Genomic DNA, 13,987 nt, shown 5'->3' with positions numbered 1-13,987 from the left:
CGCCCCTGCTTCCCAGTTGGACTAATGTCATTGTTTAAGGCTTGCAGCCACAATGGCACCATGGTGGGCCGGACCCCCCCCCCCTTCCCCGTTCGGTTTGTGGTCGAACATTCAAACCTAACGAAAGTTTGACTGCAAACAAAGTCTATGGGACTCGAACTTTAAATTGAAAGGTGCCCATTTTGAAGGCTTATATGCAAGTTATTGGCAATAAAGGGGGGGGGGGTGGGGACTCGGGTACTGCCCTGAGGGACATGAATTAGTGAAAAACTTTTTTCAAAAAGTACCATTTTTAAAAGGGGCAATCATTTTTCATTGCTTAAAGCGGAGTTCCACCCAAAAGGGGACGTTCCACTTTAAGCCTTTGACCCCATTAAGGATTGGAACCTTTGGGGAGTGGGTACCTGAATTTGACAGGTACCCGCTCCCACTTCCGCTGCGATCACTTTAGGCGATCGGAAGCAGGAGTTGTCCTCCCCCCTCCCTTCCCATAGTCTTCTGGGACACGTGACAGGTCCCAGAAGACTATGGGGTAATTCACAAAGTGCAACGCTTCTCGCGCATGCGCAGTGGGCACACGGCTGTGAAGCCACAAGCTGTCACAGAAGGTTGCCCACAATAAAGATGCCGAGGAGAGAAGACGGCCAGTGAAACCAGCCATGGTGAGGACACCGCTGGACCGAGGGACAGGTAAGTGGCTGTATTTTAAAAGTCAGCAGCTACAGTTTTTGTAGCTGCTGACTTTTTTTTTTTCAGCTGGAACTCCACTTTAAAGTAAAAAAAAAAAAAAAAAAAAAGAAAAGAAATAAGAATTGCTTTAAATATCATGCGGGGAAGGGGGGTGTCCCTTAAACTACCTGCACAGTTGCACATCTGTACAATGTTTAGAACCTGCTGCAGAAGGACTGACATTTTTTGTTAAATTACATTTTAAAAAAGTGCATGGTGTTTCCCTCTAAAAGCCACACCAGGCCCTTTGGGCCTGATAGGAGTTTTAAGGGGAACCCCACCCAGAAAAAATGGGGGGGGGGGGGCGTGGGATCCCCACTAAAATTCCTACCAGATCCTTGATCCAAGCACAGGCTTAGCAGGCCAGGAAAGGAGGGCGAGTTAGTGCGGGTTAGATGTAAACGGGGAGACCAGATATAGTGAATGTAGGGTCCGGGGAGACCAGATATAGTGAATGCAGGGTCCGGGAGACTGGATAGGGTGAATGCAGGGTCCTGGGAGAGCGGATATAGTGAATGCAGGGTCCGGGGAGACCAGATATAGTGAATGCAGGGTCCGGGGAGAGCAGATATGGTGAATGCAGGGTCCGGGGAGACCAGATATAGTGAGTGCAGGGTCCGGGGAGAGCAGATATAGTGAATGCAGGGTCCGGGGAGACCAGATATAGTGAGTGCAGGGTCCGGGGAGAGCAGATATAGTGAATGCAGGGTCCGGGGAGACCAGATATAATGAATGCAGGGTCCGGGGAGAGCAGATATGGTGAATGCAGGGTCCGGGGAGACCAGATATAGTGAGTGCATGGTCCTGGGAGACCAGATATAGTGAATGCAGGGTCCGGGGAGACCAGATATAGTGAATGCAGGGTCCGGGGAGAGCAGATATGGTGAATGCAGGGTCCTGGGAGACCAGATATAGTGAATGCAGGGTCCTGGGAGACCGGATATAGTGAATGCAGGGTCCGGGGAGACCGGATATAGTGAATGCAGGGTCCGGGGAGACCGGATATAGTGAATGCAGGGTCCGGGGAGACCGGATATAGTGAATGCAGGGTCCGGGGAGACCGGATATAGTGAATGCAGGGTCCGGGGAGAGCGGATATAGTGAATGCAGGGTCCGGGGAGAGCGGATATAGTGAATGCAGGGTCCGGGGAGAGCGGATATAGTGAATGCAGGGTCCGGGGAGAGCGGATATAGTGAATGCAGGGCCCTGGGAGACCAGATATAGTGAATGCAGGGTCCTGGGAGACCGGATATAGTCAATGCAGGGTCATGGGAGACCGGATATAGTGAATGCAGGGTCCGGGGAGACCAGATATAGTGAATGCAGGGTCCGGGGAGACCAGATATAGTGAATGCAGGGTCCGGGGAGACCAGATATAGTGAATGCAGGGTCCGGGGAGACCAGATATAGTGAATGCAGGGTCCGGGGAGACCGGGTATAGTGAATGCAGGGTCCGGGGAGACCGGGTATAGTGAATGCAGGGTCCGGGGAGACCGGGTATAGTGAATGCAGGGTCCGGGGAGACCGGGTATAGTGAATGCAGGGTCCGGGGAGACCGGGTATAGTGAATGCATGCTCAACTGTTAGTGGGAGCAACTGGGAACAACAGCAACTCAGCCACCAAGTGGTAGGCCACGTAATTGTGTGACTTCTATGTAAGGCTTGGTTCACACTAGAAGCGATTTAAAATTGCGCATTTTGTTTGCGATTTCACAGAGTTTTCTGAAGATTTCCCAACAATTTCCAGTGCGATTTCTATTGTAGTTTCTATGTGAAATCGCAACAAACTGACCAAGTCAGAACCCCACCGATAAGACCAATAACTCCAATAAGGTGCGACTTAACATGCAATTTGCAAGTCACAGGGCATGCAAATTGCTTGCCAAGTCGCACCCAGTGCGACCGGGGGTTAATCAGGGTCATTCCCTCGAATTCAAGGACAGTTGGAAGTTATACACAGGACTGAAATGAAGTGAAGAAATATTTAGTAATCTGTAGTCAGAGAAGCGGCACTCAGGACAAGCAGGCTGCAGGTTGACGCGTTTCACATGAATATGAGCCGATTCATAACCTTCATCAGTTTATAAATCAGTAATTATTTCTTCCCTTCATATCAGTCCTGTGGTGTGCGCCCATCTTCTCTTCTGGACTCATCAAAGTAGCATCCAAGTCACACCCATCCAAAGTTGCATCAAAGATTCATCCAAGTCGCAACCATCCAAAAGTCACATTCCAAGTCGAACCCATCCAAAGTTTCATCAAAGTCACATCCATCCAAAGTTGCATCCAAGTCGCACCCATCCAAAGTTGCATCAAAGTTGCATCCAAGTCACACCCATCCAAAGTTGCATCAAAGTTGCATCCTAGTCACACCCATCCAAAGTTGCATCAAAGTTGCATCCAAGTCGCACCCATCCAAAAACTACATTCCAAGTCGCACCCATCCTAAGTTGCATCCAAGTAGCACCCATCCAAAGTTGCATCCAAGTCGCATCCAAGGAACGGCACTCAGGACAAGCAGGCTGTAGGTTGACGCGTTTCACATGAATATGAGCTGATTCATAACCTTCATCAGTTTATAAATCAGTAAATATTTCTTCACTTCATATCAGTCCTGTGGTGTGCGCCCATCTTCTCTTCTGGACTCATCAAAGTAGCATCCAAGTCGCACCCATCCAAAGTCACATTCCAAGTCACACCCATCCAAAGTCACATTCCAAGTCGCACCCATCCAAAGTCACATTCCAAGTCACATCTATCCAAAGTCACATTCCAAGTCGCATCCATCCAAAGTTTCATCAAAGTCGCACCCATCTAAGTTGCATCCAAGTCACACCCATCCAAAGCTTCATCAAAGTTGCATCCAAGTCACACCCATCCAGAGTTGCATCAAAGTTGCAACCATCCAAAAGTCACATTCCAAGTTGCTCCCATCCAAAGTTGCATCCAAGTCACACCCATCCAAAGTCACATTCCAAGTCGCACCCATCCAAAGTTGCATCCAAGTCGCAACCATCTAAAAGTCACATTTCAAGTCGCACCCTTCCAAAGTTTCATCAAAGTTGCATCCATCTAAAGTTGCGTCCAAGTCGCACCCATCCAAAGCTGCATCAAAGTTGCTTCCAAGTCACACCCATCCAAAGCTGCATCAAAGTTGCATCCAAGTCACACCCATCCAAAGTCACATTCCAAGTCACACCCATCCAAAGTTGCATCCAAGTCGCAACCATCTAAAAGTCACATTTCAAGTCGCACCCTTCCAAAGTTTCATCAAAGTTGCATCCATCTAAAGTTGCGTCCAAGTCGCACCCATCCAAAGTCACATTCCAAGTCGCACCCATCCAAAATCACATTCCAAGTCGCACCCATCCAAAGTTTCATCAAAGTCGCACCCATCCAAGTTGCATCCAAGTCGTACCCATCCAAAGCTTCATCAAAGTTGCATCCAAGTCACACCCATCCAGAGTTGCATCAAAGTTGCAACCATTCAAAAGTCACATTCCAAGTTGCACCCATCCAAAGTTGCATCAAAGTCGCACCCATCTAAAGGTGCATCAGAGTCACATTCCAAGTCACACCCATCCAAAGTCACATTCCAAGTCACACCCATCCAAAGTTGCATCCAAGTCGCAACCATCTAAAAGTCACATTTCAAGTCGCACCCTTCCAAAGTTTCATCAAAGTTGCATCCATCTAAAGTTGCGTCCAAGTCGCACCCATCCAAAGTCACATTCCAAGTCGCACCCATCCAAAGTCACATTCCAAGTCGCACCCATCCAAAGTTTCATCAAAGTCGCACCCATCCAAAGTTTCATCAAAGTCGCACCCATCCAAGTTGCATCCAAGTCGTACCCATCCAAAGCTTCATCAAAGTTGCATCCAAGTCACACCCATCCAGAGTTGCATCAAAGTTGCAACCATTCAAAAGTCACATTCCAAGATGCACCCATCCAAAGTTGCATCAAAGTCGCACCCATCTAAAGGTGCATCAGAGTCACATTCCAAGTCACACCCATCCAAAGTCACATTCCAAGTCACACCCATCCAAAGTCACATTCCAAGTCACACCCATTCAAAGTTGCATCAAAATTGCATCCAAGTCGCACCCATCCAAAGTTGCATCCAAGTCGCAACCATCCAAAAGTCACATTCCAAGTTACACCCATCTAAAGTTGCCTCCAAGTTACACCCATCCAAACTTGCATCCAAGTCGCACCCATCCAAACTTGCATCAAAGTTGCATCCAAGTCGCACCCATCCAAAAGTCACATTCCAAGTCACACCCATCCAAAGTTGCATCGAAGTTGCAACCATGCAAAAGTCACATTCCAAATCGCACCCATCCAAAGTTGCATCAAAACTTATAATAACAAATCCCCAGCGCCAAAGAAAAGTATATACCCAATTAATAAGTAAATTAAATGCTGCTGTACAAGTGCAATAAACACCAAAAAATATAAAATCATCATAAACAGCACAAATAATAAAAACATATGACAATTAAATAGAATAAACAAATAGTCCTACTCCAAGAATCATATAAAATTATGAAAAATATATAAAAGTGTCAAAAAAAAAAATAAAAAATATAAAAATTAAAAAACAAACAAAAAAAGTCTTTGTTCAAAAAAAGTGCTTCCACCTTACAGCAGAGCTTCAACCAACATACACCGCACTCTCCAGATTCTGGTGAAATATACGCCTCTTATATTATGTGCGCTGTTTATGATGATTATAAAGTTGCATCCAAGTCACACCCATCCAAAGTTGCATCAAAGTTGCATCCAAGTCACACCCATCCAAAGTTGCATCAAAGTCTCACCCATCCAAAGTTGCATCATAGTTGCATCCAAGTCACACCCATCCAAAGTTGCATCAAAGTTGCATCCAAGTCACACCCATCCAAAGTTGCATCAAAGTTGCATCCAAGTCACACCCATCCAAAGTTGCATCAAAGTCTCACCCATCCAAAGTTGCATCATAGTTGCATCCAAGTCACACCCATCCAAAGTTGCATCAAAGTTGCATCCAACTCACACCCATCCAAAAGTCACATTCCAAGTCACACCCATCCAAAAGTCACATTCCAAGTCACACCCATCCAAAGTTGCATCAAAGTCTCACCCATCCAAAGTTGCATCAAAGTTGCATCCAAGCCACACCCATCCAAAAGTCACATTCCAAGTCACACCCATCCAAAGTTGCATCAAAGTTTCACCCATCCAAAGTTGCATCAAAGTTGCATCCAAGTCGCAAACAATCCAAAGTCGCATCAAAGTTGTATCCAAGTCACACCAATCCAAAGTTGCATCCAAGTCGCACCCATCCAAAAGTCACATTCCAAGTTGCACCCATCCAAAGTTGCATCAAAGTTGCCTCCAAGTCGCACCCATCCAAAGTTGCATCAAAGTTGCATCCAAGTCGCACCCATCCAAAAGTCACATTCCAAGTCACACCCATCCACAGTTGCTTCAAAGTCACATCCAAGTCACATCCAAGTCAATCATTTCCTACTGGCAAAAAAACGCGAAACACGTCGAAAACAAATCAAAAACGCAAAATGAATCTGGCCTAAGGGTTGGTTCACACTATAGAAACGCAGTGCAGATGCGTCCCAGGTGCGTTTCCGCATGCACATTTTTGACCCAATCCGGTGCATTTTTTATGCATTCCAGTTTATTTTTTCTTCAATTTAAATAGGGACATGTGCGTTCCAGTGCGTTTTTTATGCGTTTTACCACTTTCCAGTACAGTAAAAAATGCAGCCTGTTCTACTTTCTTTTCTGCAACCTGAACGCCCTGGAACTGCAAGCACTGATGTGAACTATGACACTGACAACCATATCACCTACTTTCTGTGCATTTTGGATGCAGAAAAAAAGCAACTGAAACGCATGTCGTGTGAACTGGCCCTGAAGCTAGGTTTACACCTATGCAGTGTGCATTTGATCTGTTTCTGCAGTGCGTTTTGCATTTTTTTGCACATGCATTTTTGCCGTGTTTTTGGTGCATTTTTTTTTATTGTTGCTAGGCAGCTTTAAAACACGAAACACAGTAAAAACGCACGACATGCTTTTCTGCAGCATTTCCATTGACGTCTATAGAACCAAAAATGCACCTTTTTGTGTTTAACCCCTTGCCTTCCGGGCACTTCTACCCCCTTCCTGCCTTCCGGGCACTTCTACCCCCTTCCTGCCTTCCGGGCACTTCTACCTCCTTCCTGCCTTCCGGGCACTTCTACCCCCTTCCTGCGTTCCGGGCACTTATACCCCCTTCCTGCCTACAGGGCACTTCTACCCCCTTCCTGCCTTCCGGGCACTTATACCCCCTTCCTGCCTACAGGACACTTATACCCCCTTCCTGCCTACAGGGCACTTATACCCCCTTCCTGCCTACAGGGCACTTCTACCCCCTTCCTGCCTTCCGGGCACTTATACTCCCTTCCTGCCTTCCGGGCACTTCTACCCCCTTCCTGCCTTCCGGGCACTTCTACCCCCTTCCTGCCTACATGGTACTTCTACCCCCTTCCTGCCTTCCGGGCACTTATACCCCCTTCCTGCCTACAGGGCACTTCTAGCCCCTTCCTGCCTACAGGGCACTTCTACCCCCTTCCTGCCTACAGGGCACTTCTACCCCCTTCCTGCCCAGGCCAATTTCCAGCTTTCAGCGCTGTCACACTTTGAATGACAATTGCGCGGTCATGCAACATTGTACCCATATGAAATTTTATCATTTTTTCACACAAATAGAGCTTTCTTTTGGTGTTATTTAATCACTGCTGGGTGTTTTATTTTTTGCACTATAAACAAAAAAGGAGCAAAAAAATTGAAAAAAAATGTTTTTTCTTTGTTTCTATTAAAAAATTTTGTAAACAGGTAATTTTTCTCCTACACTGATGGGCACTGATAGGTGACACTGATGAGATGGCACTGATGGGCGGCACTAGTAGGAGGCACTGATGGGCACTGATAGGTGGCACTGATGAGCACTGACTGGCGGCACTGGTGGGTGGCACTGCTGGGCTGCACTGATGGGCACTGGTGGGTGGCACTGCTGGGCTGCACTAATGGGCACTGGTGGGTGGCACAGGTGGGCACTGATGGGCACAGGTGGGTGGCACTGCTGGCCACTTGTGGGTGGCACTGCTGGGACCCGATCATCAGGGCACTGATCATTAGAGCCCTAATGATCGGTGCTGATCAGGAGCGGACTGACAACTCATGGGGCCCCCGGGCAATAGAGGATCATGGGGCCCCTGTGTCCTTGCCCAAACTCAAAAAAGCCTATGAAAAAGGTACCAGGGGTATCTCATGGGGCCCCCTACTGACCCCGGTCCCTCGGGCAGTGCCCGAGTTTCCAAATGGTCAGTCCGCCCCTGGTGCTGATCCATCCTTTGACAGAAACTGCAGCTGATAACCGGCAATTGCATTTCTCGGTGATCAGTGTGTCATTGGACCTTTACCAAAAAAAGCACTGGGTGAAAAACGCGGAGATGTGAACCTGCCCCTTAGGAAATCATGTAAAATGGACTGTAGTGCGTTTGTACAAAACGCTGCGGAGAACACTTAGGTGTGAACCTGGGGTTAAGGGATGCAGACCCCGCCACTTTCCTCATTAGAGCCCTGCAGGAGCAGCAGCTGATTGATGATTATAAAACCACTCCCACACAGATTCATCCTGCCCATGGACACAAACAAACAAACAGCTACTTCAACAGGATAACAAAAGGTAGGAATCTGCAACAAAAATCCATGCAATTTACATGGATCACCCAGAGGGGTATTTTTTCTCAACAAAAGCGGAGTTACCCTTTAACTTCTCATAGAACTCAACAGAACAATATATGCATTTAACATTCGAATACAATAGTAGGTACGATACGTCTGTATAGGTTTTTTTTCTTTTTTGCTTACCTTGTGGTGCAATACTTTTATATCCGGCTTACTCCTATCCAGGGGCGGACTGACCATTCGATCACTCGAGGGCCCGGGGTCAGTAGGGGGCCCCATGAAATGCCCCTGGTAGCTTTTATAGGCTTTTTTTTATGTGCTTTGAGTGTGGGCAAGGACACAGGGTCCCCATGATCCCCAACTGCCCGGGGGCCCCATGAGTTGTCAGCCCGCCCCTGCTCCTATCCTTGCTTGTTCTGCATAATGAAGGATGAGTAATTTGTGTGTTTGGGCTGATTCATCACAGATGTACAATCAGCAGAAATACTGATACAGGGCGGCACGGGTGCGCAAAATCACGTACATATACTTGATTTTGCATTTCCGGGTAGGGGGTACTGGGCAGGAAAGGGTTAAAATGAGGGCGATCAAAGGGTTAACTGTGTGCAGGGAGAGTTTTACTAGGGGGCGGTGTCTGTGTGCTTCACTGTAATCACACTGCTGTGGATGGCTGTACTGTGCAGTGTGTCTGAGCTGACAGGGAGGAGGACTGTTAGTAAACAAAACAGTCCTCCTCCCCATCCGTGATCCTTGGAAATCACGGGGCGCTGGTAATTACTGGCCGGGACCGGGTGATTGACAGCCACGACTCGGGGTTTTGTGCAATCTACAGGCATGAAATAATTTTTTAAACATGTGTGCAAAAAAAAAAAAAAACAAAAGCAAAAAAAAATGGCTCTGGCAGCGAAAGGGTTAAATTGAGAAAACTGCGGTACCTTGTTTTCCTTCTTGGGGTTTTGTGGGTATTTCCTCAACACAGTCCGAAGGGAACCAACCATTGCGACCTCTGGCGTTTCCTTCCCAGAATCCTCCTTCTCCCACGCTGAGAACTGTCCAACACAAAAAAGATCAAAATCACTTCAGATTACATGAATAGAGCAGAAGGAAGGTGTTCAGAGATCACTTTTGGGCTCCATTCACACTTGTGCGACTTCAAAATCGTGTGAGTTTCAATGCAGCTTGATGCGACTTTGGTGCCATTTTGGTTTTGACCAAGGATGATTGTTTCTACTCTACAAAGTCACACACAAGTCGTATATATATCATTCAGGTGCAACGTTCATGCGACTTTGGAGGGTTTACATTGAAGTATATGGCCCTCAAATCATACCAAAGTAGTGCAGAAACTACTTTCAAGTCGCTGCGGCTTGACGTCGCACAGATATGAATGTTTGTCATTGGAAAACATGGGGTACAACTTGTCATGCGACTTTGGACCCAAGTAGTACTATGACCAAAGTAGTACAATGTTACCATAGTAACATTGTACTACTTTGGGGAAGTGATCAGTATTTTTTTTTTTTTTTTTTACTCTGCTTATAGCAAAGAATTACTTTTCTATAAGCAAGCATTTAGCTGAATGACATCGATTCATTCAGGTTTTTTTTTGTTTTTTTTTTGTGCTTAGCTGTGATTTGGCCACAGCTAATCACATGACATGTGCATGTGATCTCTGGGACCATTCACAGCTAGGCACTAGTATACAATGGATGGCATGAATGAAGCCATCCATTGTATACAACTGTTATGTGACCTGCTGTGATTGGTCACAGCAGGTCACATGGTACCGGCAACGGGGGCCAGTACTCAGATCTGTCATCGGCCGTGTCCGAGGTACACGGCCGGTGACAGATCGCGCCACTGCGCGGCTCTGCAACCGCGCAAACTGCGCATGTGCGGGAGGACGCCCCGGAAAGCTAAACCATTTTTGCGGCCGCCAAACGGCTATAGGCCGGGTGGCTAATGGTTAAAGCAGAGCTCCACCCAAAAGGGGAAGTTGCACTTTAAGGCCTCCTTCAATGGTCCTCTTTGTGAAATAGAAATGTTGGGGGGGGGGTTACCCGATTTTGACAGGTACCCGCTCCCCCTTCCACTCCGACCACTAAGTTCTTTGGGTCCAATACACACAAAGGGAATTACTTTATGACTTTCTAGAGTATTATGGAAAGTTTCTCTGGCTAATTAAACATATCCCCTAAAAAGCCACACATACAGTATATATATATATATATATAGACACTTTAATACACAACAAAGTCATTTTGTCTCACCTTTGACTTTTTCTCCTTTGCTGAGAGATATTTCTCCATCCCCTTGGGCCTGGTAAGGCTTTATGACCACAAACGTTCGTCCCGGCACAGCTGAATACAGCTTCCTTTTCATGCGGTGATTCACAGTCCCGCCAGCAGGGGGCTCTTTAGTTGAACCACTGGAACTGAAATAGACGAAAGCGAGAATTTGGGACCAAATTGCGACATTCCACGTAGGTAAATAAGTAGGCAACGATACCAGCAGGATTGGAAACAAAAGAAAAGATTATTTCTTTATTAAAAACATTTATATAGCGCCAACAATTTCCACGGTGCTTTACATACTGTACATTTACATCAGTCCCCGCCCTCGAGGAGCTGACAATCTAATAGGCATACATACATATGCAAATAACTAGGGCCAGTTAACCTATCAGCATGCTTTTTAGAGTGTGGGAGGAAAGCCATACGCAAACACAGGAAGAACATGCAAACTCCATGCAGATTGTGTCCTGGCCGGGATTCAAACTGAGGACCCCAGTGCTACAAAGTAGACCACTTCCAGTCTGGACACTTTCACCGCCTTCCAGCCCAGGCCAATTTTCAGCTTTCAGCGCTGTCACACTTTGAATGACAATTGCGCGGTCATGCAACACTGTACCCATATGAATTTTTTTTAGCATTTTTTTGAGACAGATAAAACTTTATTTTGGTGGTATTTATTCACCACTGGGATTTTTATTTCTTTGCTATATAAATGAAAAAGTCCAAAAATTTAAAAAAAAAAAGTATTTTTCTTATAAAATTTTGCAAATAAATAATCTTTCTTCATAAATCTTGGCCAAAATGTATTCATCTATCTTTTTAGTAAAAAAATAAAAAAAATAACCCAAATTAGTTTATAACCACAAACTCTAATTTTTAAAAAAAAAATTTTTTTACATTTTTATTTTATTTTTTTAATATTAATATTTATGTGTTGTTTTTGTTACATATCGTCACCCTAGCAGTACACCATAATGGCACAGTACTATTTGTAGTGGGGGGGGGGGTGATGAAAAATTTTTTTTTCTTTTTTTACACGGATTGCTTTTACACCCATAAAGGCTGTAAAAGCAATAATTTCTCCGTCTCTCTGGCTGCATTCCTGCAGCCATTGAGAAATACTGTGAGATCTGTGATTAGTCATAGCTTGTCACATGGTACAAGGCTGTTGTGAATAGCCCTGTACCATGTGACCTCGGTGATCATTCACAGATTTCACAAGTAGTAATCAGTGACATCTTGTTTACTACTATTCATGGGATCACTGATTGGCCAATCAGTGATCACATGAATCGGGACCTCACACAGAGGTCCCATACAGCGATCTATGGACCCAGCGGGCACCGATCGCGATGTGGCGCGCTCCCAGGGAGTGTGCACAGGCAATGGATGCGGGGTGACGTTTAGAAATGTCCTCCCGCATTGGCAGCGCTCCAGTCCGGCCGTTTATAGACATTTATATATACCTTTCTGTGTGTGTTTTTTGACATCATCATTATTATTATTATTATTATACGTATTGCCATTTTTATATGTATTGTTCTGCTCATCTACAGTATCACCACCTGTTATACCATTTTGAATATTCATGATTCATGTAAATATTTTGAGGGGAATTTGTATTTATGTTTTTTTTTTTCGAAGGGAGCACCCTTCGAAACGCGTTAGTTTTTATCCCCCCCCCCTTTGGATTTACCTGTAACCCTGTGTGGATATGGTTTACTTATGCATGTTGTACCGTCACCTTTGTGAGTATATTTCCTAAATTAAATAAAATTAGTCACTATTTATTGAGGTAATGCGCAAGGTTTGTGCGCTCTTTCTTTCATCCTCTTCTACACGTTTATCGACATGTGCCAGAGGGGAAGAGGTTAAAGAATATGTAACCCCAACATTTCATATTCCTGATCCGTGCCTGCTGTAACATGTACTTGTATGAAAATGTCTCCTGTTCTCTTCGTTTTGCTTCCTTTGTGTGAAACCTCTGGTGTGCCAGTTCCTCTGCTTTCCTTTTAAAACCCGACCACACTTGGCATGAGAGCACAGCGTGGTCAGTTCTCTAGCTGTGCTGTCAACTCAACCTGCTCTCCTCCAATGATCGGACCTGTCATGACACACCTCCCTGCACAGCCATTCACTGGAAAAATCAGTGTGCTGCTGTTTCTCCTCCCCCAGATCTCTGTTCTCAGCTAAATAAGGAGCTTAGAAGGAATGTAATCACTTATAAAAAAAAGGGGGGAAAAAGGGATTTACAATATTTTTTATATCTGTACACTAATGTTTAGCTTTACATTTCTCTTTTAAACTGAACGGGTTGTTTTACAAGGTGAGGGTTTACATACACTTTAATGGAATTTCCTGGTTTTAAAATTCCTAACTGACTTTTTTAAAACTCTGTGATGTCAAACCAGTGGTTAGAGGGGTGGTAAAACCCCCAGGGTGAAACATGATTTTATCCCCCCCCCCCACCACCGCCGCCACCGCCACCACCGCCACCACCACCACCACCACCATTCTCTGCCTCCTTTAGCTCCAGAGGCAATGACTGGAGGTGTACACATGCCACAGCTGCGATGCTTTGCTTTCAGGGGGCGCTGCCACTTGCTGAATGTGACCCATTCAAGCAAATTGGTCTTCTCTGCAAGAGCCCTGCAACTGCATGCAAGTGCGGGGTTCAAGGGGTTAAAGCAGGCGATACAACGCCTCCTCCGCCTGTCAAATGCCCTATCTGAAGAGCGATCCAAACAGATCGCTCTTCAGAGTGAAAAGCTAGAGTGATCAAGCCCTATTTGTAATACATCCGACATACAAAACTACAAATACGCCCCAAATACCTAAATATCAGAGCCGAAATAACTAATAGGAAATGTGCTTTTAGGAAAAAGAACCTCACTGCCACCTAGTGGCCATATTGGATAAAGACATTTACATGGTAGTCTTCCAGAAGTAAAGTGCTGTGATTTTTTATTTATTAATGTCTGCGCCCCCAGTAGGGAGATTCACCCTCTCTGTCCGGTTTACTGTTATCAATGAGAGTGAATGTATAAGAAAATCACAAAAAGATATAGATATAAAGGCAGAATCTTTCAATGGGAACCCTAGTTCTGGCCCTACCTTTCAGATAAGTGACCATTAAATGTTGTTGTAATCTGTAAGGGGGAGGGGGGAGGATTCTACCCTCTGACCACCAATGTGAGGATCATTTTTCCCAATGACCACCAATGTAAGGATCA

At 45.5% G+C, this 13,987-nt stretch overlaps 1 protein-coding gene across 1 annotated transcript in view; it reads right to left on the bottom strand.

Annotated features, from left to right (window-relative positions):
- Positions 1 to 13,987, bottom strand: part of SHANK1 (SH3 and multiple ankyrin repeat domains 1) — a 724,545-nt gene that overhangs the window by 196,684 nt on the left and 513,874 nt on the right. The window contains exons 12-13 of the mRNA XM_089655187.1: positions 10,731 to 10,894; positions 9,396 to 9,509 (exon numbers count right to left, since the gene is read on the bottom strand). Coding sequence (XP_089511313.1) covers positions 9,396 to 9,509; positions 10,731 to 10,894 — 278 coding nt within the window. The remainder of the gene's footprint in view (positions 1 to 9,395; positions 9,510 to 10,730; positions 10,895 to 13,987) is intronic.

Source organism: Staurois parvus, unplaced genomic scaffold, assembly GCF_062004578.1.
Source record: "Staurois parvus isolate SC_StPar_1 unplaced genomic scaffold, SC_StPar_1.0 ptg000827l, whole genome shotgun sequence".
Classification (NCBI taxonomy): Eukaryota; Metazoa; Chordata; class Amphibia; order Anura; family Ranidae; genus Staurois; species Staurois parvus.
This window is presented reverse-complemented; position numbering and strand designations above follow the sequence as displayed.